The 27,635-nt window shown below is 43.1% G+C and overlaps 1 protein-coding gene across 1 annotated transcript; it reads left to right on the forward strand.

The window, feature by feature from the left end:
* Positions 1-77: 77 nt before the first annotated feature.
* WDFY1 (WD repeat and FYVE domain containing 1) lies at positions 78-27,635 on the forward strand. The gene is made up of 12 exons (XM_075861418.1): positions 78-251; positions 5,345-5,412; positions 8,998-9,071; positions 10,069-10,123; positions 10,738-10,888; positions 15,312-15,424; positions 18,416-18,542; positions 19,014-19,119; positions 21,848-21,949; positions 22,070-22,200; positions 23,026-23,134; positions 23,712-27,635. Exons 1-12 carry the CDS (start codon positions 118-120, stop codon positions 23,769-23,771), a joined length of 1,230 nt encoding a protein of 409 aa, XP_075717533.1. The 5' UTR covers positions 78-117; the 3' UTR covers positions 23,772-27,635.

Raw genomic sequence — 27,635 nt, forward strand, 5'->3', positions numbered from 1 at the left:
CCAATAATTACTGCAGAGGAGGCGCTTCTACACAGGACATTACGGTTAGTGCCAGTGATGGTGCGCTGCTATGTTATGTATTACAGCTACAGTTCTGTTCAGGTCACATGACTCGAGATGGCGGCCGAGATCCACTCCCGGTCTCCCCGCGGCCCTGTGCTCCTCACCAAGATTCCCGGGCACCGGGAACACGTGACCTCTGCCTGCCTCATCCCGCGAGAGGACGGCGTCATCACCGCTAGCGAAGACCGGTAATTATACTCCGAGCTGAGGGCGCGGATGACACCACAGGGTGACAGCTATTGTACTGCATCACCTGGTGACGTCACTGGTTTCAACCAAAGTGTGCAGGGGTCACCGGCCTGAGTGCAGCTTTGATTGTGCAGAGAAACTCTTGAGAAGCTTTATGCAAACTAGAGCAAAGGAAAAGTGGAGTTGCCCATAGCAACCAATCAGGTCTCTGCTATCATTTCAAAAAAAGAAAGGTGAAAATGAGAACTGGAATCTGGTTGCTATGGGCAACACCACCATTTTTTTTTATATTTTTTTTTGCAGTTTTCATAAATCATTGGTGAATTATTCCGCGGTGTTGAGCCAGAGGAAGGCAGAACCCCCATGAGGCAAAAGCCCGAAAAATAATTCCTTCACGACTCCAATATGGCAGTCCGAATAAATCCCTAGATTAATGACCCATCTATAATAATCTCGTAACCATAACTTGTAATATTATTACACTCCAGAAGGGCATCCAGGGCCCTTTTGAACAATTTTAGTGAATTCACCATAACCGCTCCCTCTGTCAGAGAGTTCCATAGTCTCACTGCTCTTACTGTAAGGCCTCATTCACACGAACGTAACCCACCTCAGATGTGGAAAGCTGCCGTTTACCCCTTCTGAGGTGGACCCGTGCGGGACGCGTTGGCATGGATCCCCCACAGGCTACAGTCTATGGAGGGATGTGAGACATGCAGGAAAATAGGGGCGAAACAGATGGCGTTAGTTGCCATGTTTATAAAGCTTTCACGGTTTGCGATGGTATAAAGAGTGCGACTCATTTATGGCCGTTCAGTGCCAGGTACAACCTAGAACTCTCCTTGTCTCTACCTGTTCTTTCCGCTGGTTTCTGGCTTGCACTTTTGAGGGTGAATTCGCATACAGCGTTCCGCTGCGTTTTTTGTGGCATTTTTAATGGTGTTTTTTGATGCCGCCAGATGTTGTGGTCCTTGGTGTTTTTTCCAAATGCAGCATGCTCTGGGTATGGAGTTTTATTTTTTCAGGTGTTTTTCCCATAGGGCTTCCATATAGGATTTCAAAAACTCCAGGAAAAAAAAAGCATGTTACATTTTGGTAATGCAAAAGTGGTTTTTGATGCAGCTTAAATTGCCGGATATTTTTTGTGTGTGAATGAGGCCTGATGGGTACGTCGAAGGGGAGGTTAGACATAAGAGAAGTTGCATAGTGTGAACAGGGCTAAAATTTGCAGGTCTGTAAATAATCCTAAAATTTCATATAAAATGGGGACTGAAAGGAAGCGCATGCTACTTACTAACATAGAAATGTCACCACTTCTCCCTAGACCTTCTTAGGCAATAAGAATTGGTAAGAGAGCTCACAGTACATGCGTTACGTGCCCTATTGAGTTTCTTTTTTTAAGCAGCCAGTGCTTTGAAGAGGCCTAAGGTTGTATTCACATGCGGCAGATTTGTTGCAGAAGTCTTTTGCTACTAAAAAAAAATCCATCTCGTACATGAGAATGTGGTTGTTTCTGCATCATGTGCATGCGTTTCTGCAAACTCTGTTCAGATTAATGGAACAGTTGCCGAGATTTCTGCTTCAAATCAGCGACATGTGTAAACTTGGGGTATTTTCACACGGGTCTGATACGCTGCGAAAAAGTCAGCAGGGTATTCGACCAGGACACGCAGGGAAATCTGGTTGAATATTCGCACCAAATGCTGCTTGAAAACCTTAGGCCTCATGCACACTTCAGTTTTTTCCTTTAGGGTGCTATCCGTTTTTGTCACGGATAGCACCCTGAACCCATTCACTTCAATGGCCCCATGCACACTTCAGTTATTTAAACGGATCCGTTGTTCTGTTCCGTGCAAAGTAGAGCATGTCCTACTTTGCTCAGTGATTCAGTGACCGTGTGGCCCATAGAAGTCAATGGGTCAGTGAAAAAAACGGATGGCACACTGAAGGCTTCCGTGTGCCGTCCATTTTTGACGGATCCGTTGCCATAGCAACGGCTGGGTGAGCAAAAGTTCACAGACTACAGTAAACATTCATTCCTGAAGATAGGCTCATATTTTCACTCCAAAACACCCAAAAAACCAAAGTAAGCCAAGCAGAGTAATCTCAAACTGTTCTCTATGCTCTGAAAGCTGCAGAAAACCACACCAAAAACTTCTTGTAAACTTTCTGTGGGTGTTTCCTGGGACATGTGACAGGTTCAAATGAAGTTCACATCCGTTTTTTAAACGGAAAAACGGAAGCACAACGTCCGTGTAAAACGGAAACTGAGTGCACACGGAAACCAAAACGGACACACGGATCCGTCAAAAACGGCAGAGAAAACGGTGATGGAAGTGTGCATGAGGCCTTAAAGTCATTGTCCGGCCACGGGACCGTTTTTCATACTAATGACCGATCCACAGAATAGGTAATCACTATATGACCATGGGGGTCCGATACCCGCACCCTGCACCGATCAGCTGCTTCGGCTGCCTCCAAGCATCTAATGTCCATGCCGAGAGCAGATGAATCGGGTCACAGTATAGTGGCCGAGCTGCAGTACTGCACCTATTCAAGGCCGCTATGCAGTGTACGGAGCCAACTGCTTCCAGCTCCAAACACTGCATAACATCGGGTGCCCGGATGCAGCTGGTCGATGCGGGTGTCGGACCCCCACGGATCATATGCTGATGACATATTCTGTTCATAGGTCATCAGTATGAAAATCAGTCCCGTGGCCAGACAACCCCTTTAGCATAGACGGCACATCCATTTACTATGTGAATGTAGAATTGTTTGACTTCACTAAATGAAATGTGAAGCTGCAGTAGCGTTGCATGCCACTGTGGTTCACAATTACTTGCTATTTTGGGCATTTATATGGCCGTTTTTACCATCAGGGGATTATCACAGTGTCTTCTCAGTGTTGTCTGCCTCGGGTAAACCCTATTGATATCTGGGAATAAAGAGGGTGTTGTGCGTCTACCCTGGAGAACAAGGAATTCTTGTATAATTCATAACATGTGAAATGAGGAGTCCCAATTAACCCTTCACCCCCTTTCATGTGATCTTTATATATAGTCTGTTTTTCCTTAGACATATTGACTTTTGGTGTGTTGTGTTAAATCGTAACCATAGTAAAGGTATGTTCACACGGCTTATTTTCAGCAGTTTTTTGGGGCGTAAACGCCCCGAAAGAAGACTGAAATACGGAAGCTGAACGCCTCCAAACATCTGCCCGTTGATTTTAATGGGGAAAACGGCGTTTCATTCCAACGGGACATTTTTTTACACGGCCATTTGTAAAAAAAACGCCCATGTCACTTCTTGAGCCGTTTTTGGCCTCGAAAAACGCTTGATGCTTAAAAAAAACGGCTGAAAATCAGAGGCTGTCTTTCCCTTGAAAACAGCTCCGTATTAATTAGCGCTTTTTCTGTTTAGCATGTGAACATAGCCTTAGGGAGATTTACTTAGCAAAATGCACTAGAAAAATATATTATGCCCTCATGCACACAACCGCTCTGGTTTTGTGGTCCGCAAAAACCTTTGTTGTGCATCCGTGTGTCATCAGGACTCATGGATCCACAACAATTCACCAGTATTTGTGAACACGCAAATCCGGACCGTAAAATGACTTGTCCGGTTTGGGGGTCCCAGCACTGATCCGTGAAAACCACTGTTGTGTGCATGGGGCAATAGAAATGAAATGGGTCCGTAATTTATCCGCAAAAATTGTGGCATAAAAATGTGCATGAGGCCTATGTATTATGGACACTTTTTGCACCTTCCCTGATGATTTTAGAAAGTGCCTAGATGAAGGGGCATGGTTAAGAGGAGTTGTAAAATGCGCGAAATTTTCCGCAGCTTTTTTTTTTTTTTTTTTTTAAAAACAAAACAAAATATTGGTGTATTATAAGGCTAAGTTCACATGTCACAGATTTTGTTGCCGATTTATCACAGATCTCACCCTTAGCATTGCAAAAGGTAAAATACGTGTTGAAAATTCACGACAAATCAACGACGTGTGAGCTCAGCCTTTAAAGGGCTTTTCCGAAATCTTAAAGGGGGTTGGATTGCAATAAAAAAAAAGACATTACTCGCCCGACAGATCCCCCGGCGTTCTAGCACACCTTCTCCAGTCCTCCCCGCTGTTGCTTGTTGACATGATCGCTGCAGCCAATCACTGGCCTCAGTGGGTATACGACATGAAACCTTTGAGGCCAGTGATTAGTTATAGCGATCACGGTATACGGGCACATCATCGCTGCAGCCATGTCAACAAACCGCGGCTGTTGGGTGTGTGTTTATATATATATATATATATATATATATATATATATATATATATATATATATATATATAAATAAATTTTATTTCATTCCCCCCCCCCCTCTTAGCCAGATGTTTTATTAAGTTGAAAACCCCTTTAGTAAATCTGCCCCAGTGCTTGCAGTTTGTCTCTCCATCTAGGAACATCTCAGCCTGAACACTGTGTGAATGAGGCCTCATTGCTCTGTCTTCCTGTACCGCAGATTTCTCAATGTTCTATAAAGACAAAGCTCCACCACGAATGCGGAATGAAAACGAAATGATCTGTTAGATCGTGCCGTTTTGTTGAACCTGGTTGCAGTTTTTGTTAAAGCAACGGTTCATACACTTCTGTGAAAAACCGCTATCTGTACGAAAAATTTGATCATTTGTAAAACAAAAAGATATAAATAAAAAAAAACCTAGGCTAGAATAAAATATACTTTAGCTTTCAGTGAGTGAAATGAGTGTCTTTTTGACATACATTTGCCAGGGGAACAGCTGGACATTATTATTATTTTTTTGCAGGCAGATCTATGGGTATAGGTGTAAGACTGCATATGTTCGCAAAGTATATGTTTTCATCTGTCTGAAGACAACAAAAAAAATCAAGGGTGGGTGCGTACTAGTGGTCCTGGGGGACCCAGCAATTTTCCATTGATCACAAAAAAAGGTGATACATGGTTTGTGGGGAAAACCCCTTTAAGACTCAATACTTCCCTGAAGTAGCTTTCTTTTCTACTGTTGCAATACTGTGGTATGAATGCCTCATTGTGTAAATGATGGGTTTTGTATCCACAGGACGCTGCGAGTATGGCTGAAGAGAGACAGTGGGCAGTACTGGCCAAGCATCTATCACACCATGTCATGTAAGTGCTACATTATTTAAAGCAGGGGTCTCAAACTCGGCCGGGTAAGTGGGCCGCATATAGAAAAAATGGGAAGTGGTCGGGCCGCATTACTTTCAAATTTGATACAATACAAAATTATTGTTAATCAATTAGTTATTTGAACTACTATAACACTATATTACTAGAATAATAATACTACATTACTAGAATAATAGCGCTAGGTTTAAAATTTTAGATATTTCTCCATGTGCTTATTTCAACAATCCAGCTTTCCAGTTTAAGTGTCGCTAAATGCAGTCCGGCGGCTCAGTTAGCACACATGTCAAGATTGGGCAGCCCCTTTTTAGATAGTGCCGCAGTGCCCTCTGTGGATGCTGCCGCAGTGCCCTCTGTGGATGCTGCCGCAGTGCCCTCTGTGGATGCTGCCGCAGTGCCCTCTGTGGATGCTGCCGCAGTGCCCTCTGTGGATGCTGCCGCAGTGCCCTCTGTGGATGCTGCCGCAGTGCCCTCTGTGGATGCTGCCGCAGTGCCCTCTGTGGATGCTGCCGCAGTGCCCTCTGTGGATGCTGCCGCAGTGCCCTCTGTGGATGCTGCCGCAGTGCCCTCTGTGGATGCTGCCGCAGTGCCCTCTGTGGATGCTGCCGCAGTGCCCTCTGTGGATGCTGCCGCAGTGCCCTCTGTGGATGCTGCCGCAGTGCCCTCTGTGGATAATGCCACAGTGCCCTCTGTAGATAAGGCCACAGTGCCCTCTGTAGATAAGGCCACAGTGCCCTCTGTAGATAAGGCCACAGTGCCCTCTGTAGATAAGGCCACAGTGCCCTCTGTAGATAAGGCCACAGTGCCCTCTGTAGATAAGGCCACAGTGCCCTCTGTAGATAAGGCCACAGTGCCCTCTGTAGATAAGGCCACAGTGCCCTCTGTAGATAAGGCCACAGTGCCCTCTGTAGATAAGGCCACAGTGCCCTCTGTAGATAAGGCCACAGTGCCCTCTGTAGATAAGGCCACAGTGCCCTCTGTAGATAAGGCCACAGTGCCCTCTGTAGATAAGGCCACAGTGCCCTCTGTAGATAAGGCCACAGTGCCCTCTGTAGATAAGGCCACAGTGCCCTCTGTAGATAATGCAACACACCCCTAGATAATGCCAGTGTCCTCTTCAGATACTGTCACACACCCACTTGTAGATAACGCCACAGTGCCCTCTGTAGAGGCTGCCCCAGTGCCCTCTGTAGAGGCTGCCCCAGTGCCCTCTGTAGAGGCTGCCCCAGTGCCCTCTGTAGAGGCTGCCCCAGTGCCCTCTGTAGAGGCTGCCCCAGTGATGTCAGGGGCTTGCCCAGAGCTGGAGTCCCAGGCAGAGCGCTAGTAGGCTCTTCCTGGGACTCCAGCTGTGCTCCTGACATCACTGGGACTCCTGCTCTGGGGAAGCCCCTGATATCATTGTCGATGTATGGACAGCGATGTCAGAGGCTTCCCCAGAGTCCCGGAGCAGAGCCGATAATGGCGCTCTGCCCGGGACTCCGCTCTGGGGAAGACCCTGACACACTGTCCATATATGGGAAGATATGTCAGGGAATTCAACAGAGTCCCAGAGCAGAGCCAACACCAGCGCTCTGCTCGGGACTCCGGCTCTGGGGAAGCCCCAGACATCGCTGTTCATATGTGGACAGCGATGTCAGGGAATTCCACAGAGTCCAGGAGCAGAGCCGACACCAGCGCTGTGCTCCGCTCTGGGCAAGACCCTGACACACTGTCCATATATGGGCAGCGATGTCAGGGAATTCCACAGAGTCTCGGAGCAGAGCCGACACCAGCGCTCTGCTCGGGACTCCGGCTCTGGGGAAGCCCCAGACATCGCTGTTCATATGTGGACAGCGATGTCAAGGAATTCCACAGAGTCCAGGAGCAGAGCCGACACCAGCGCTCTGCTCCGCTCTGGGCAAGACCCTGACACACTGTCCATATATGGGCAGCGATGTCAGGGAATTCCAGAGTCCCGGAGCAGAGCCGACACCAGCGCTCTGCTCCTCTCTGGGCAAGACCCTGACACACTGTCCATATATGGGCAGCGATGTCAGGGAATTCCACAGAGTCTCGGAGCAGAGCCGACACCAGCGCTCTGCTCGGGACTCCGGCTCTGGGGAAGCCCCAGACATCGCTGTTCATATGTGGACAGCGATGTCAAGGAATTCCACAGAGTCCAGGAGCAGAGCCGACACCAGCGCTCTGCTCTGGGCAAGACCCTGACTCACTGTCCATATATGGGCAGCGATGTCAGGGAATTCCACAGAGTCCCGGAGCAGAGCCGACACCAGCGCTCTGCTCGGGACTCCGGCTCTGGGGAAGCCCCAGACATCGCTGTTCATATGTGGACAGCGATGTCAGGGAATTCCACAGAGTCCAGGAGCAGAGCCGACACCAGCGCTCTGCTCCGCTCTGGGCAAGACCCTGACACACTGTCCATATATGGGCAGCGATGTCAGGGAATTCCTCAGTCCCGGAGCAGAGCCTGTACTAGCGCTCTGCCCGGGACTCCGTCTCTGGGGAAGCCCCAGACATCGCTGTTCATATGTGGACAGTGATGTCAGGGAATTCCAGAGTCTCGGAGCAGAGCCGATACTAGCGGCTCTGTGTCCCGCGGGCCGCAGATGACAGCCCCAGGGGCCGCATGTAGCCCGCGGGCCGCGTGCTGGAGACCCCTGATTTAAAGGCTATGTACACCTTTGAAAATGTTTTTATATATATATATATATATATATATATATATATATATATATATATGTGTGTCTATCAGTGTGATTGGTGCAACTTTCTAATTTTACTTTTTATTAAATTATTTAACATTTTTCAGATACAGCTGTTTTGTATCCTGTGTATAGAGCAGCTGTATCTAACGCTGAAACCTGTATCCGTCAGGTCAGTGGCACTGACGGGTTATTCAGTGTCAGCGGGTTCTGCGTGTTTCTGACATGCAGGATTGAGCTGTTACCGATCACCTCTACGTTCATAACATAGATGTGATCGATGACCGGTGGATCGGACCCTCTGTCACTGAACCTGTCAGCAATGAATAACTTTTTGCTGAAGCCAAAATCCCCCTTTAAACCTGCCCGTCTCCAATTTCAAACCTTGAAGAGTCTCTGTTTCCTCTAGTGGATTATACATGAGTCGGGAACATGAGGCGTACGTGTTTACTGATAGTTGGGCCATAAAGAGGCAGGATAGGAAATACACCCACAGCGAGATGTTCCTGCTGCTTTTCAGCTGTATAAATAAGGTGGATACTTCTGTGTGTGTCTGAAAGTTACACAGTGGTAAGTGAGATCCTGGAAACGCTGTCTATTGAGTGCTGCTACCTGACAATGAATAATAACAAAGTGTGAGCCGGCTCGTTCCCCCGGCCTGATGTCCGCATGTTTCCGGGGGAAATTGCTCTTATGGAATCAGGAAATGTCTGTTACAGAAAATGCAAATGACTTACCATGTGTTTAGTTGTGTGTTTTGTTTTATTAGATATTGGATATACTGCGAAGTTTGTACATGCAAGAAAACAAAAAATTGCATCCCGTGAATTTTTGTATGTGACATTTCCATTCTGTTTTCTTGCAGCCCCTTGCTCCGCTCTGACATACCACCATGATAGTAGAAATGTTTTTGTGGGGCAGGAAAGTGGAGCTGTTGTGGTAAGTATGGATGATTGGATTGCATCTTTTTTTCTACAGACCTATACAGGGTATATGGGAAAATGACACAACGATGAGCAATGCATTTCGGCAGTGTGCAAGTAATTGAAATGATGACTTCAGAGGCGGCAGGGATAATGTAGTATTAGGCCTCATGCACGTGAAAGTGCAGTATTTACGGTCAGTAAATACTGCACAGACTGGCCGCGGAGTAAATGCGAAAAGTAGGACATGTCCTATTTTCTGGGGGCGTTTTTACGGCCCGAACATAACACCCGTAAATATACTGGAAGGCGTCTGTGGCCGATAGAAATGAATGGGCCAGTATTTTATTTACAACTACGGATTCGTAATTGCGGATAAAAATTTGTTGTGTATATGAGGCCTTACTCCAAATTATTGGGAGTCCGCCAGCGTGGTTGTCTTTGTAGCGGCTATCCGCTTTGGCTCTCACAGGAGGGGGGGGGGGGTTTGTGAGCGTTGGACTCCCCTCTATGACGTCCATATGATGAGACATCTTTAATTCAGGGAGTGAAAATTCTGATTTTAGGAAAACCTATTTCAACCTTATGCACAAAGATTTGTTCTGATTTCGCATTGTTTTTTTTTTTTTTTATCCAAAATCAGCAGTCAATGCAAAAAAAGACATTTTGTGTAATTCGGATACACTCTTGGTTTTTAGATTTTCAAAATGGATGCAAAATACTGACTAAATCTGTGCTGTGTGAATGAGGCCTTACATATATACATACACCTTATTTCCGTCCTGAAATTTGAAGTTCCAGCTAGGTGGAGTCGTTCTTTCATCTGATGTATAGTCCCCATTTTGAATTCGATTTGATGGTTTCTAAGTTTGATCAGGACTTGGTCAAAATTGTTCTAATCTCCTCTGCTAAATTTGTATGCACTATTTTCCTAAGGTAATGTAGAAATAAAGCATTTATTTTTTTTACAAAAATCTTTTGGTACATTTTTTTTTATTTTTTTTACTGTGCAGGAGTTTTGGATATCTGATGACTACAATAAAATGAATTTTGTGAAGACATACCCAGGTAATCTTACTATGCCACTTAGGTTGGATTCACATGGCAGTGTTCAGTCTGTGAGATATGGATGATATGTCGGCCTCATTTCCCGGTCCGAACAGTTCAGGGTGCCGGAGTTCCTAGCATTATAGTTATGTATGACTCTAGGTGTCCCTGCCTCCCCGCAGTACTACCGCCCCGTACTGAAAACATGATTACAGTATGGGTCAGTATTCCCGCAGGGAGGCAGGGACTCACAGCGTCATGGATGACTATAATGCTAGGATTCCAGCTTCCTGAGCTGTGTTCAGTCTGGGAAATGCGGCCGACATATAGTCCATATCTCACAGACTGAACACTGCCATGTGAATCCAGCCTCACTGAAACATTACTAGATATTCCTATAAATAGATATTGGATCAAAATCACTAGATCCCATTGTGCCATTCATACTGTGTAGTTTAGTAAAAAATGGCAGCAGGCAATACCACTGGATCTCTTTTTGTAGCGGTTTACATGACTGCCTTGTATAGTCCTATTTGCTTATGTCTCTTATTGCACTTGAATAGGTAATTTGTAAGAAATTCCTGCTGTCTCTTTCAAAGTGCAACTGAAAAGTTACCTGTGCTTACCCCCTACAGCTCATCAGAACCGTGTGACGGAGGTTATTTACTCTCCTAGCGCTGAATGGGTGATCAGCACCGGGCATGATAAATTTCTCACCTGGATGTGCACTCAGAGCGGGTCACTGGTGGGGCGACATGGATTCTCCTCCTGGGCGTCCTGCCTCCAGTATCCTGAGGACAGGTCATAGATGAATGTACACATTACAACAGTCTAGAGATGACCTAAAAAATGGATAAATACATATATAAAATGTCCCCTATAGATAAGCGTACAAGGCTTTCAGCAGGCTGTAGAAATTAGCTGATCTCTTGCAGACAATGATGGAGCTATTCGCTCCCAGCCGTCTTCATCTTCTTCTGCAGACCGGCTGGTATTAGCACTGTTCGCCAGCGTGATATCTCTGCTGAAATTGGAAGTTCATGGGAAAGGGACGTGGATTAGTGGCCCATGGAGACAGTTAGCTGGTAAATGATGAAGGACCTGAAGCAGAATCAGTGCCGCTCCAAGGCAAGAACTGCACCTGGAATAGGACCGTTTTATGTTTGCTGTTTTTATTTAGTTTGTGCAGAGTTAGGCCCCATTCACATAGCTAGCGTTTGTGCTATCCGCCGAGCCAATACGTTTTTTTTATAAAAACGTGGACCATTGAAAATGTATACAAACGTGTACCACTTTCTGTTTACGTCTGTGTTTTTTTTAATAGTGTGTGTGTTTACCATATACTCCTATGTCGGTAAAAGTTTCGATCTGTTTTTTACCTAAAAAAAAGTATAAGTTTTTTTAAAGTGAACACTGACAGATTTACTGTATGTAAACGGATACAAACGTATAGCATTAAGTTTTGCATACGTCGTCCATTGAGATCCATGCTAAAAAAAAAACATTACGTCGCTTATATGCTTTTTTGAAGTACAGAATAGCGTAGCAGACTGCGCTTTTCAGTACTTTCAAAACACACTATCCCAATGTAAACCATGACAAACATAGACCAAACGGGTGCTATTTTGTGTACGTTTGACCCATTATAGTGTATGTATACACCGAGCTATAAAAACGTATATGCCCGGTGGATAGCAAAACGCGATATGAATGGGGCCTTAGATGGAGGAATTTAAGAACACTGTACACCATTGCCATATTTACGCAATAATTTGCCAAGTTTTGACAAATTTCGCTGCTCACACCACCTAAAAAAATGTAGGTAGGCTTAGTGGGAGGGACTCGCTATACAGAAACTGGCGGAAACCGGTGCCAGCTACGCCACTGAGACTTTTTGCTGCTATTGTTACAAAAAGTGGCAAAAATACTGAGAAAATGTTACTTGTGAACATACCCATACATTGTGAAAGTTAACCAAATTTCCCATGTAGAAGCGCCAAAACCCGCGAGCGATAAAAGACGCTCTTCGGACATTTTCGTCTGACCTCCCATTGACATGAAAGGTCGCATTTTTCGCTGCGTTTTTTGCCCGCAACACAATGGCCGCAGGCGAAATACGCCACGAAAAGCGCGGCAAATGTTCTACTGGCAGGTCAAAATCTGCCTCAAAATTCCGGAAGCAAAAAAAACTCTCTGATCCGTTGTGTGTATCTATCATATAGTGTCGGGCAACATAGCTTTGTGGAGTTTAATGGTGACCACAGACTAAGTCAAAGATGGTCTCTGGTCACACTTGGTCAGAGCCTACAGTCGGAGGTAGATGTCAACACATACCACCCTGATGGAGGGCAAAAGGGCACTCTTTTGGCCTCTGTATGGTTACGTTCGGCATATGCACTTGGAGCTTTTCAGGCACATACAATGTACGTGTTCACATAACAAGATGTGAAAATAGCCTTCGTCAACACCGCCCATCGAAGTGCAAAAAATGGGCAGGTGCTAATTTAAGACGCTTCATATTTAGTTCCAACTAAGGACGTATTGATATCTGTTCTAGAGTCCTTACACTTGTACAGAAAAAGATCGAGACAAGTCTCGTTCCCATAAAGTCAAATAAGTCAACGTATTCACAGGAGACACCAATAAAGAATAAATAATAGAGAGGATATGAGCACCAATTAGGATTATGCAAACACAGACCTTCGAAGGGGTTATAAACTGTAACCTCCACATACCCTGTCTTTAAAGTGTAACTAAACTTCAAAAAATGTCACTATGAAGTCAGACCCCACTGATTGCTAAAACGAAGCTGCAGAATCGCAGAAATGAGCGCTGTGCCGCTTTGTTTCTAATTGGCTTTCCTCAAAGCGGTGTATAGAGGAAAGCCGATCAGAAATTAAGCGGCACAGCGCTCGCCCGAGTGTTTCTGCTGCTTCATTTTAGCGATCGTTGGTGGTCTCCGTGCTCGGGCCCCAACCGATCAAAACTTCTGACCTGTCACTATGACGTCAAAAGATTTTTTTTAAAGTTTTTAGTTACCGTTTAATGAAAGTAAAAAGTGGTGAATCTAAATGGTATCTAAACACTTAGGAATCTGACATTTTATGCGTGTCTCAAAAGAATTGTCTAGGACTAGGACAGATAAAATGTCATCAGCAAAATTTGTGCGTTTATGGGAATGTCCCCTTATCTGGATTACTTTAATATGATCAATCATCCTGATCAAGTGGGCCAAGGGTTCAATTGCTAAAATAAATAGGGTTGCCCCCTCTCCCCCATTCTATCTAGTTCCCCTGGCAATTCGGATTTTAATATTTACTCGGGCTGCCATCAGTAGAGTACATACAGATTTGTCAGCGTTTCGCAGTACAGAGCACTAAAGGGGGAAGCAGTGCTCGCATGAGTGCTGTGGCCTCTTTAAAGCAGCTGATTGGTCGTGGTGTCGGGAGTCGGACCCCCACCACTCAGATGTTTATTGCCTACTCTGAGGATAGGACATCTATTGTTTCTCACTGGAAAATCCCTTTTAATAGGGTTGTCCAAAAAGGGGTCTGCTTTTTTCTGAAACCGTGCCCTGCTTGTCCATGGGCTGTGCCTGTTTTGCAGCTCCGCCTCATTCAAGTGAATACTGCAATACCTGTCGCAGTCCGTGGACAAGAGTGGCGCTTCCTTTCTGGGGAAAAAAAAAATCAGACCTTTTTCTTCTGGACAACCTCTTTAAATCTGCATTTGCAGGAATTCACTAAACCGCTAACATCCGCGTGAGTGGTTTATATCAAGTGCATTTAGTGTTCTTTTTATCACACAAGAATGGGTGGAAAGTAAAATACACTGTGAGATGGGAGTGAATAGCTTTTAGATTTTGATATTGGTTTGATATAATATATATATATATATATATATATATATATATATTGTGGGTTGTAAATTCTTTCTAATGACTCAGAGTTATTTATGACTGTGTTTCAAGTTAATCTATGTCTTGAAATATTCATTTTGCAGTGAAGCTCTGTCCACATCTGGTCAGAGCCTTTAGTCAGAGGTATACGTTGGGAGTACCTAAACAGTTGGTAAAAAAGATAAGTTGACGGAGGCCAAAAGGACACCCTCGGCCTCCGTCAGTTGAATGGCGGCCTATGGATGAGCAAGATTTTATCTAGACTTATTTCTTGCAGCAAGAAGTTCTAGTTATTTGAAAATCCCGGGTCCCGAAAGTAATATCTGTGTTATACATTTTCTTGAATATAGAGGTATTACTTTGTCAGCAATTCCCTAATGTACTTGCATCACCCCAATCTCTCACATTTTAGGGAGGAAATCTGCGGGTAATAGAGGAGAGCAGCTGCAATGAAACTAAATTTGACCTTTCCACAGCTTTTCTCTTTTATTGCCTGAATCGTTCCTGCTCTTAAGGCTGCGTTCACATGTTGCGGTCAAAATCTGTTATCGAGATTTTTCACAAAACTAAGCCATTATGAAGTGATTTCGCGAAAATCACTGCAAAAAACGCAAATTGTCCGGCCATTGTGAACACTGGCTAAAGGGAGCAGTCTGATTTTATATAGATGAATGTGAGGAAGTGCTGATAATGCAATTCCTTAAAGGGTTATACCTATCTTAAGCATTCATGGCATGTCCACATAATGTCATAAATGCCTGATGTGTGCAGGTTCCAACTCTTGGACCCTCACCTATCGGGAAAATGAGGGTCCGGTAGTACCCGTTCTCCGATTCCTGGCCACCGTATTCCACTTGCTCGGCTCTTTCAGCAACTCCCAAAGGCTTTAATGGAGAAGGCATCGTGCAAGCACGGCTACCTCTCCTTTTGAAGTGTATGGAGAATGTGGTGGATGGTAACCGACGAACGGTGGTCACTTGACATCCAGAGGTGTAGGTCCCACCTCTGGGAATACCGCTTTAATATGCATGCTAAGGTTCATTAATTTAGAATAGAAACTTTATTGCCAAGCATGATGACAAAATACATCTGCGTATTTAAGAACCTCGCTGCAGTAGGATAAATACTCTCCCTAAATCGACATGGTCGTGCCATAATCACACAATATCTCCCTCCTGATGGTAATAGCTCAAAAAGAAGTTAAAGGCACACTCTAACTTCAAAGATGGGGCGGGGGAGCTTTGTTTTTCCACCCTGTTAGCTGTATGTAAGCTGTATAAAGCCAGGTTTTCCCTAACAACCTTTGTACAGATATGATGAAGAAACAAAATATGCTTTTGTTGGCGACTTCTCTGGCCAGATTACACTGTTGAAGCTAGAAAAAGGTGGCTGCTCGGTCATCTCGACCCTCAAAGGTCATGAAGGTAAATTCTGACACCATCTTTTCCTTTATTAGCCTTGTACTTCCTCACAGTGAATCTTCTATTTGTTGTAAAACTGCATATTGTGCTCCGGAATTAGCCATGTGCCCATGTAGTGGATTTTATATGCTGCAGTCACCTGAAATCCGTGGCAAAATCTGCATGTGTTACGTGTGGATTTTGCCACAGATTTTATCTATTGCATAGCATAGAAAAAAAATCCATGAAAATTTACATCATGCCCTAAACTCCACACTAATTGATTCCAGAATTTTCCACTCACATGCATGGACAGCATAATACACTGTGCAGGCACATAACCTAAAATACTTCTATTTCCAGGGTCACCTTTCATAAAATGTCAGGGGCTTCGTAGCTATATTTAGCCCAACATTTTATTTCTGTGATGAATGTCACCATATATATGTATACATATATACTAGTCCTTCTCAATTAATTAGAATATCATCAAAAAGTTAATTTACTTCAGTAATTAAATTTAAAAAGTGAAACTCTTATATTATATAGATTCAATACACACAGAGTGATCTATTTCCAGTGTTTCTTTTCTTTTAATGTTGATGATTATGGGAACAGTTAATGAAAATGCTAAATTAAGTCTTTCATAAAATTAAAATATATTAAATAAGCCCAATTTAAAAAACTATTTTTAATACTGAAATGTTGGCCTACTGTAAAGTGTATGTACAGTATATGCCCTCAATACTTGGTCAGGGCTCCTTTTGCATGAATTACTGCATCAATGCTGCGTGGCATGGAGGCGATCAGCCTGTGGCACTGCTGAAGTGTTATGGAAGCCCAGGTTGCTTTGATAGGGGCCTTCAGCTCGTCTGCATTGTTGGGTCTGGTGTTTCTCATCTTCCTCTTGACAATACCCCACAGATTCTCTATGGGGTTTAGGTCAGGCGAGTTGTAGGTAAATCAAGCACAGTGATACTGTGGTTAGTAAACCAGGTATTGGTACTTTTGGCAGTGTTGGAAGGTGCCAAGTCCTACTAGAAAACGAAATCAGCATCTCCATAAAGCTTGTCAGCAGAGGGAAGCATGAAGTGCTTGAAAATTTCCTTCTAGACTGCTGCGTTGACCCTGGACTTGATATAACACAGTGGACCGACACCAGCAGATGACATGGCTCCCCAAACCATCACTGACTGTGGAAACTTCACACTGGACCGCAAGCAACTTGGATTGAGTGCCTCCCCACTCTTCCTCCAGACTCTGGGACCTTGATTTCCCAATGAAATGCTAAATTTGTTTTCGACTTTGGACCACTGAGCAACAGACCAGTCCTTTTTTTCCTTAGCCCAGGTAAGACGCTTCTGACCTTGTCTCTGGGTCATGAGTGGCTTGACACAGGGAATGCGACAGTTGTAGCCCATGTCCTGGATACGTCTGTGTGTGGTGGCTCTTGAAGCACTGACTCCAGCCGCAGTCCACTCCTTGTGAATCTCCCCCCAGATTCTTGAATAGCCTTTTCTTGACAAGCCTTTCACGGCTGCGGTTATCCCTGCTGCTTGTGCACCTTTTTTCTACCACACTTTTTCCTTTCAACTTTCCATTAATATGCTTGGATACAGCACTCTGTGAACATCCAGCTTCTTTAGCAATGTCCCTTTGTGGCTTACCCTCCTTGTGGAGGGTGTCAATGACTGCCTTCTGGACAACTGTCAAGTCAGCAGTCTCCCCCATGATTGCGTAGCTACTGAACCAGACTGTTGGACCATTTAAAGGCTTAGGAAACCTTTGCAGGTGTTTTGTGTTGAGTAGCTGATTAGAGTGTGACACCAGGAGTCTACAATCTTCAACTTTTACCCAATATTCAAATTTTCGGAGAGACTAAAATTTGGGTTTTCATTAACTGTTAGCCATAATCTTCAACATTAAGAAAAAAATGCTGGAAATAGATCACTCTGTGTGTAATGAATCTATGTAATATGAGTTTCACTTTTTGAATTGAATTACTGAAATAATGTTGTTTTTTTGTAAAATTATATTCTAATTCATTGAGGACGATTATATGTGATTATATATATATATATATATATATATATATATATATATATATTTTATGCCTAATACTTTGTAACATGGCTCTTCAGCTTCATGTCTTTTCAATGTTATTAATAACCTGCTGGTGGTGCCACAGGCATGAAAGTAGAAATAGCGAACTAGAGGACTTTGTCTACGATTGAAAATTATTTTATTATCATGTTTTGATTTTCAATTTATAATGAATTGATACTCGAATAGTCCACCTGTTTTAAGAAGGTCTCCTCTTAACTACTGAATCCATGTGTGATTATATATATTTTTTTCAATTTTATTTCGGTTATGAAGGCAACTACAAGCTCTACATTAGGAGTGGGAGATGTAACATAAATCATACTTTACCTGCTCAGTGGAACTATTAGATTGCGTATATACATTACAGAAATGAATCAATCAAAACCCAATTTGTTGTAATCTATTTTCTTATGAGAAATATGTAAATTTTATACATTCTAAGCAAACAAGATATATGTGACTATTAGGGTATGTTCACACGGCCTATCTTTGGCCGTTTTTTGTGCCGAAAACGGCTGAAAAATCGGAAGCAGAACGCCACCAAACATCTGCCCATTGATTTCAATGGGAAAAACGGCATTCTGTTCCGACGGGCAGTTTTTTACGTGGCCGTTTTGAAAAACCGCTGCAAAAAAGAAGTGCAGGTCACGTCTTAGGACGTTTTTGGAGCCGTTTTTCATAGACTCTATAGAAAATCGCTCCAAAAGCGGTTGTAAAAAAACGCTGTGAAAATCGTGGGTGGCTTAAACGTCTGAAAATCAGGAGCTGTTTTCCCTTGAAAACTGCGTCGTATTTTCAGACGTTTTTGATTCAGTGTGTGAACATACCCCTAGTCCTTAAAGGGGATTTCCTCCTTGTCTACAAGCCCCGGCTGGTTTGTAAGCAAATTAATTTTTCTCCTTCTTTTAGGCAGCATCTCGTGCCTTTCTTGGGATCCTGTTCAGCGCTATCTGTTTTCGGGTTCATCTGATCACAGCATTATCTTGTGGGATATAGGAGGAAGGCAAGGACGGAGATTAATCCTGCAAGGACACCAGTAAGAATTTCACCCATCAGTGCTTCGTTTCATTACTTCTGCGGAATGACCAATTGTTTTGTAGTACTCCAAGAAAGTGTTTGAATATTCTTTACTTTCAGATATTGTATTAACGGTTTCTGGCTCAAAGTCAACTCCTCACTTGAATTTAGTTCAGTGGCTTCTTTGAAGATGTTGAATGACATTCACTGACTCAATACTTATGTGTTTGCAATGTTGGACTGGGTGACTTAAAAGAGCAAAGAACAGGAGCATATAGCCAACGGACGTCATTGTTTGTAGCAATTATCTGTGTGTGACCGGTTGAAAGATGGAATGTCACTTGATCATACATTATTGGAAAGGGATTTTTTTCCTGTAATCAGAGACGCTGGTGCACTCCAATTTATTGATATTGGGAACATATACAATGCTGGTGTTGGATAGAGGCTCTGTATGAAAATAGTAAATATTCTGTTTCTCTTATTTTAGTGATAAGGTACAAGGTCTGTGCTATCTGCACCTCACTCGGCAGCTGGTCTCTTGTTCTGTCGATGGAGGAATCTGTGTTTGGAATATGGATATTGAAAGAGAAGAGGTAATGAACGTTTCAGGTTACACATCTGTACTCTTGTAGAATATGTTTGGACAGGGAAATGGTAAAATAGGCTACTCAATACAGAGGCATCCAACAAAAACACATATACCATGCAGGATACTTTTTTTTTTTTTTTTTTTTCTCTAACCTTTTCATTATCAAGGGTCAGTGATGCCCCTGTGTCCAGGTCAAGTTTTCCATTTTTGATATGCACTTCTTTAAACGATAAAATATTTGGAACCACTTTGAATATCACTATTTTTACTTTGTTTTTTACAAGACTTATGAGGCTTTAATTTTCTAGAATAGTTTAATTAATCAAGTGTTTTTTACATTTTATTATGAGCAGACTAATCACTAAAAAATAAATATATATATATCTCACTGTAGAGCTCTGCAACAATTAGTCCTCTTCTCTCCGTCACCCTAGATCGCTGTAAGGGGAGAGTGAAGTGGGCTATATACACACGACCATGAAAAAAATGGCAGTCTACAACGAATTGGCTGTTTTGCATCAAATGTTGAATCTATTTCCCAGCCGTCTGACCGTTTTTAACCGCCATTTGGCATCCGTTTTTCATGGACATTAAAAAAAAAAAAAAAAAAGATGTTTTTTTTTTGTCCCAACCCCCCTGAAAACACCACAGTGTCCATGTAGACAGTGACGTAATACCACTGTAGATAGTGCCACATTGCCCACATAGTTCCACAGTTCTCCCTGTAGATAATTCCCTCATAGTACCACAGTGCCCATGTAGATAGTCCCACAGTGTCCCCTGTAGATAGTGCCAATATAATGCCACAGTACCCATGTAGATAGTGCCACACCCCCTGTATATAGCACCCCCTTGTAGATAGCGCAACTGTAGCTCCCTGTAGGAGCGGAATCCCTCTGGCCGAAGATTCCGCTCCTATAGGAAGCCCCTTATGTCTCTGTTTATATATGGACAGTGACGTCCGAGGATAACTCTAAAAGCGGAATCCCCTGCCAGAGTGGGGATCCCGCTCCCAGAGAGAGCCGCTGACGTCATTGTCCATATATGAATAGTGAAACCAGGGGCTTCTCCAGTAGCGGAATCCGCGGCACAGAGCGATCTGACACTGGGATTCCGCTCCTTGAGTCCGTTCAGGTGGCGCTATCTACAGCGGGGGGGTTGCGATCTGCAGCGGGGGTGACACTATCTACAGCGGGGATAGAGAGACTGCGGGGGCTCCCTCTAGGAGGGGAATCCTCGACAAGAGTGCTGGCCAGGGATTCCGATGCTGTAGGGAGCTTAGGTGGCGCGATCTACAGAGGGTTTTGCGCTGCCTACAGGGGATTGTGGGTGGCACTATCTATAGTGGGGGGTGTATTCCGGGCTCTCAAAGTCCCGGCCGACATGAGTGCAGTGCTGCTCACGCTGAAGCAGCACTGCACTCATTAAACCCATTCCAGGCTGTCAACGTTTATACACGTGCTAACTGCACTGGGCATTGGCAGTTAGAACGTTTATAGCCGTATGGCAGTCATGAAGGGTTTAATAATGGGAGTCAATGGGCAATGTTTGCCTATACAGTGGCATACGTCGGAGGCTCCCACCGCAAACAGAATGTGAGCAAAGATTTAGAAAGTATTTGTCTTTTTCATATTCCCTTTAAAGGAGTTTCCCACAATTGGCAAATTTTATCACCTATCCTCAGGATAGGTGACCAGTCTGATCGCTGGGGGCCACAATGCTGGGACCCCTACTAATCACTAGAATGGGTGGTCCTGAGCCCCCTCCCGTTCCTCCTCACTGCAGTCAGGAGCTTGAATGGAGCGATGGTCGCGCGTGTACTTTGCGGTCTCCCTCAGGATAGGTTATAAATGTCAATTGTGTAAAATCCCCCTAATGCTTTTATTTTCTGCTTCCACCTCCTCTGTCGTCTTTAACGGCCATATTAGCTCATAGGACAATAAGGTTAAAAAATGCACATCAAAGTACCTTTGAAAATATTAATAACAATTTAATTAAAAAACATACCAATAATATACCATTCTATTTTTAGGCGATTTGATGCTGGAGAAATAGTTTACACTGACATCAATTTAATACAAGCTTTTTGTTTGGTGTTCTGCTTGAGACCTGCGTTAAGTCATGGGGGTAGATCTTTTCCTGAATTCCAGTCACTTCTATCGTTGTGTCACACTTCAGTCAGCCTCCCCAGAGTTGAGCGAGATATGATGAACTTTAGATTCCGTGATCCTCCGGCCAAAGAGACTGTAGTGAAATTGGCAAAAAGTGCCCTCTAAAACTGAATGAAGGCCTATAAATCTTTCAGCATATATTGTTCCTGGTGTATCTTTGATTTCATATGGAGGCTTTTTTCCTCATGGGTTTATATAGAATCATTGGAAAAAAAAGGGGGTCCATCTGACGCTGTATTATAAAGAATACGGTGTCGTACAGAGACCACATACGGCAGAACTGTACAGGCTCCGACCACACGACTTAGCTGTGTACATGTAGCCATAGTGTATCCGAATCACTTCTCCATTCTTAAACCTCACCTGTTTTCTGTTCTACACGTGATTTGTGTTTTGAGGATATCGCCGCACTAGGCTGTCTTTCTCATCAGTACAAAAGTGTCACACAGTATAAATGTGTGACGCTAAGTATTACATGCGCCAGTGTTTTTATAAGAACTAAACTGATGTTCAGTGCCTACCACTCGTGGAATAACCTCTCCCATGTTTGCTGTATTCAAGGCTCCTCAATGGTTAGAAAGTGACTCCTGCCAGAAGTGCGCCCAGCCTTTTTTTTGGAACATAAAGCAGATGTGGGATTCAAGGACTCTGGGGTTACGCCAGGTAATAGGACGGAGAGGAGAATGTTCCCTGTCATTTTGAGGTCATTACTTTTACCAAACAGTCTGTGTCATACTTCTTAACATGATAAAGGGCTTTGTACTCCTCCTTTTGTCTGTGCAGCATCACTGCAGGAAATGCGGAAAGGCAGTCTGTGGGAAATGCAGCTCCAAGAGATCCAGCTACCCCATTATGGGTTTTGAGTTCCAGGTGCGAGTCTGTGACACCTGCTACGAGAGCATAAAAGACGAGGAGTGAGTATTATGAAAGACTGAATTGTTGTAGTGATGTCTTTTTATCATGTTCTCAAAAATGTGGTTCATCTTTATTCATGAAGAAGTTCCCTAGTATAAAATGTTTGATCACACTCTCACAGATCTCATAAAGAAGGTGTCCACAAAGAGCAACATGCCCCCTGGCTGGCCGAAATAGTTGTAGTTTTAGGGGGTCTTGTCAACCTTGCTTAGGCTGATTTTACACAGCCACAGTATGTACTTTAGCATCTGTATCAAGGACACAACTCTTAGTCCTCCCACGGTATTAGTGAACTGAACTTGGATCACCACACATGATCTTAGTTTGGAACAGTGGGCTACTGTCAGCCACCACTTTTGGGGAAGGCTACTAGATTACCAATTTTTCTTGAGGCAGGTATTTCGGACATGGATACTTCTACAATAACTGCAATTTAGCTTCAAATGTGTTCATCGGTTAACCAGAGTGACATCTCAAATACAGTGATCCTGTCCATATGAGCAGATAAGGACAAAACCTGGTCTGAACCCTACAGTGATCACCCAACGCTGCCCCTGTCTAATCGCTCTGATAACTGCTGCCCGCCATAGGTTCTTTTGATAAAGTCCCTACATTTCAGTAGGCTGGTATAGCTTTATTTTAAGGGGAAAGAAACTGACCGCATGTAGCAGCAGAAATGCCATGTGGACAGCGTGGCATCTGTGGGTATTGAAGGTGATAGCTGTCATCCTGAACTGATACTTATGTCAACAGAACCTACTGCAATTTTCATATGTGTAGTTGTAATAATAATAATCTTTTGCCTCCAATTTTTACTTGTTCAGTCGAACTGCATTGGCCACATTCCATGAGGGTAAGCACAACATCTGCTTTATGACTATGGATGTCTCTAGGGGTCTCATGGTTACGTGTGGCACGGATCGGTTAGTCAAGGTATGACATGGTCTTTGTTTTTCTTTTTATAAAGTATGTGAGACGCACGTTTTTCAGCTCTGTTCACATCTGCGTCGGAGCCTCTGTCCCAGATTCTGCCATATTTGCCAGACAAAAAAGGGTGGCATTCAGTGCCATTTTGTCTGGCAAAATTATGGAAACCCCTCGGAACCCATTAAAGTCAATGGGCTCTGTCAGGTGCCTTTTGGTGTCCCTCGTTTGACGATCCAGGACTTCCGATATTTTCCCTATTCTGTTGCCATGACAGAACAAAATAATGGCACTACTAGCGCATATGTGAACAGCGCCTTAATACGAAGGGATTTTAAAATGTCTGCATGTGGGATAAACATTTTAAAACGTTAACAAACTGTTAGCACATGGTTTGTAACAGGACTAAGGCGCTATCTTGTTGTGGTGACGCTCCTCAACTGATGATAAAGGGGTATTCCGTTTTCAACAAGTAGAGGTTTTTCTGTATACATATAACTACATGGCGTTGTGGTTATTTAACTCTTTAATAATGTATTGCTACGTTTATCAAATAGCAATGTAATATTTGTTTTATATCCTGTAGATCTGGGACATGACACCGACTGTGGGTTGCAGTTTGGCAACTGGCTTTTCTCCCCGTTGACGCAGTTGACTTGGTTTTTGTCCAGAAGAAAGCACCTTATGTACAGTCACGTACGTGCACATCCGCTCATCCTGGGCATTGCCCATTACTTCTCTGCTTCTGTTGTATGTATAGAAGCAAAGCAATGCAACAGCTCTCCCGAACAAGCAGGAGGTGCCTTAATCTCCACATACCTGCGCACTATTACCTTTAACTACGCTTCAGCCCACACTACTGGAATTCTTACAAGCCGTCTCCTATGACCACCAGAAATGGGAAGATTTCCAGCGGTGTAAGTTGTCTACCAGCCTTCCGTTGCTGCCTGTAGAATGGTAATCGTTGTGCAACACAATGCATTACTTCAAAAGTCACCACCCTAAGACTCCAAGACGTCCAATTTTATTGCTTTACTAATACAGTCCCGCAAATCTTACATCAGACCTCACACGAATGTTTTTAAGTGTACATACGGTCCAGTAACTTTGAACACCTTGGGTGAACGTACTGATTTTTTCCGTTGGTTGGGTGCCAGTGCTTGTGATGTCGCTTGTAGCTCGTATGTAGTCTATATTGTGTCAGCCTCGTTACTGGGTAACAAATGAAGATTAAGTAGATTTGAAACCTTCTCCATTTTACACAACTGTGAAATTGTCATTGCGTGTTAGGGCTGATTTTCTAGGTGGGTTTTTGATGTTTTGGTTAGATTGTATTGTCCCTTCATGCAATGGAAAGGTTATCAAACTGACAACATACATTTCTACTTCCTTTTGTCTAGTGTTCAGGCATAGGCAGTATAATACCTCTTTCTGTCTGTCATTTTAATCCTGTTTTGGTTTTATGTATATAAATATAAAATGCCTTTCATAACACACGATATTCTGAACTTCCTAAATCTGCAGAGTACTTTCTCTAAATACTCCACATTGCCTCCCTTTTAAAGGAACATTTCAGTATAAAAATAATAATAGATGGAAGCGCTTACCATGGTATTGTCCTTTTCTTACTCCACTTCTATCCCACATTGCAATCCAAAGAGTAGGAAAGGTCAAAAAATTTTATTGTAGGGCCTTCGGGCTACTTTATCCCTGGGTAAGATTCAACTTTCTGCAGTAGAAATCTTCCCCAATTCTTCTTCTGCAATAGAGACCAAGCATGGCAATCCCTGCCCCTCAGTCATTCCCTAGCCAAAAATGGTGAGAGCTAAGAACATCTGGATCCCTGTTTTTTATGCCAGGTTTCTACAAAAAAATGTAGTTAATATTGTAATGGTGTCGGGCATGTTGTAAGAGATGGTCCCTTTAAAGCTGGAATCACACATGCAGTTTTTTTGTACCAAAGCAAGGAGTGGATTCAAAAAGAAGGAAAACTATAAAGGAAAACAAATACTTCTTCCTTTTGTATCCACTCCTGTGTTTGGCTCAAAGAAACTGCATCAAAAACTGCTTCACAAACTGCATGTGTGATTCCATTAAAAAAAAGTAGTATTTTTCATCCAGATTCTGCCACCTTAGTTCTATCTTAAACAGGTTTTCCATATGACCGGTACAGTCCTATAGACCATAGTCTGTGACTTACAATTAGATGTCTTGTGTATTACACGTCAGACTGGACATCTTGTGGACCTTTTTGATATTTCAGAACCAAATAGATGGGATCACACAATTTTACCTTTTTCCTTCCTTGTTTCTGCAATAGAAGTGATGACGATGTTATTGGGTAGCTGCTTGGCAAGCAATACATTTTTCATATGGTTTCTGTTCTGCTCTTGTCTCTGGAGCTATTGATTACGGATCTGTTTAATGGAGACAAATGTCCTACAGAGTATATATTAGGCTATCACGTTTTACATATATTGGGGTTCTTTCAGGGAGAGGGTGTTTACGGTTCTTTTGGTTATAAATATTGGCATACAACTGTCCAATTTGTGTTTAATGCCATGTTCAAACGACGGAATTGGAGGCTGAAAAATGAGACTCCGATTTCCAGTTTGTGCTGTGGGTCTGCACATGCATTATCCCCATTCAGTGCAGCTAATCCGCGTGTGGAAATCAGCCAGCTTTTCCACACCAATAAATAACATGTCACTTATTGACGCAGATTTTAAATCTACATTGAAAATGTATTTGACATCTATGCAGATGCAGATTTCACGCGGCACACGCGCCAAAATCCGTATAAAAAGGCGTTGTGTAAACATACCTTTACCCTAAAGTATTTTGCAGGAAGTTGTTTTTTTCTATAAATATTGTATAAAACCGACAACAGTAGCATCCTACATCTAAGCTGATATATAAATACCTCTTAGGGTTAAAATTTGCTAATTTTGGGCTATTCTGGGCCATTTACTGTTACAGTATGAAAAGAACCGTAAATGTCCACTACCCATAGTTTTTATCTGCACTCTAGTGAGCTCTCCTGCATAGTCTATTTTTTGTATATATATTTGTCTTTTATTATGTTATCTGACCTGTTCTTCATAGTGACCATTGATCTTCGTTTCCAACTGTGCTAAATGTAATATTTAGTATAAGAAACAAAACCTAGAAGAGGTAGAGTGCAGCTGGAAGGGTTCACTACTCGCCGCCCTTCCCGTCTTTACGCTTTATACAGGTATCGATCTGCATCAGAATATAGCTGAACTTGATCCACGTAAAGACCAGATGGATTGTTATAAGCTTTTTACTATGTTTGTAAAGAACCCCTTTGAAGAATTTTCGCAACAAGCAAGTAAACTGTTAATCGGAAATGACAGAATATAAATTTACCGCTAAACAAGGTTTGTAAATGTAAAGGGTACAGATCAGCAGGGTCATTTATATATCTTCTTTTCTCTGTGATGCATAAAAGGCTACCCCCAATGTTGCTGCCATTCTTGACTCCCACCATAACTGTAAATCTGGGATATGCTGCCAGCAGATCGGGCGGTACAGTTGCCAAGGCAATAGCGTAAGGACCAAAGACCCTCTTGTTATGAACTTAGATGTAATCATTTACAGGTGGATCCTGCGTGACTGAATCTGTCAGGACCGCAGGACTGACGGATTCAGTGTACAATGAAAGATACAGCTGTTCTGTATTCTCTATACAGAACAGCTGTATCTCCAAAAGTAAAACACATTTTTAATAACTATTTACAAAGTTACGCTAAACTCACTGACTAGTTTATTTAGTAAAAAAATAAAAACCCTCAAAAGTGTACAGAGCCTTTAATGCATTTTATTTCAAGCAAATTGTATCTGAATAACCCTTCTGACAGGTTCCCTTGTGGTATTTACATATGACGTAAAACTTTAGCCATAAATTTGTTTCCCCCCCCAACGCATTAAAACTTCCTCCGCCTTATACATGTAACCTGAGCACACATTTTTTACCATTCCACGTTGAGCCTTTTTTTTCCCCCTTGGAGATGAATATAAATCGTAAATCCTTCAAGGCCGTCTCTCTGTATTGTTTCTTTCTTCATCTACAAACGTCCACCTCCCAGCTTTTTGGCTACACCTTACTTGGCACTGCTGGATATGGTGGGTATATCCACCGCTCTGACACATCACCAGATTTTAAGGTCTCTGGTCTTTCCCTGTCTCCTGCTGAATAATTCTGACCGTAACGGTCCTACGCAACTTATGCTGAAATATCGCTGAGCTGCCTCCAGGAAGAACGTATTAGGGGCTGTATTTGGAAAGCATTTATTTTCTCTAATCACCGAAAACCCTATACCTGCTCCATTTTTTCAGCTTTAGCATCTTCGAACCCATTAAAAAGAACTTGACAAATATTCTTGACTGCTCCCCATAACCAAACCTTACATGTTCTGTTCTGGTCGTTGATTGAACGGTGAGCAGTTCATGATACAGTAAATTTGTTCTGTTTATAGCAATAGCAGCT

This window comes from Rhinoderma darwinii, chromosome 4 (genome assembly GCF_050947455.1).
Source record: "Rhinoderma darwinii isolate aRhiDar2 chromosome 4, aRhiDar2.hap1, whole genome shotgun sequence".
NCBI lineage: Eukaryota > Metazoa > Chordata > Amphibia > Anura > Rhinodermatidae > Rhinoderma > Rhinoderma darwinii.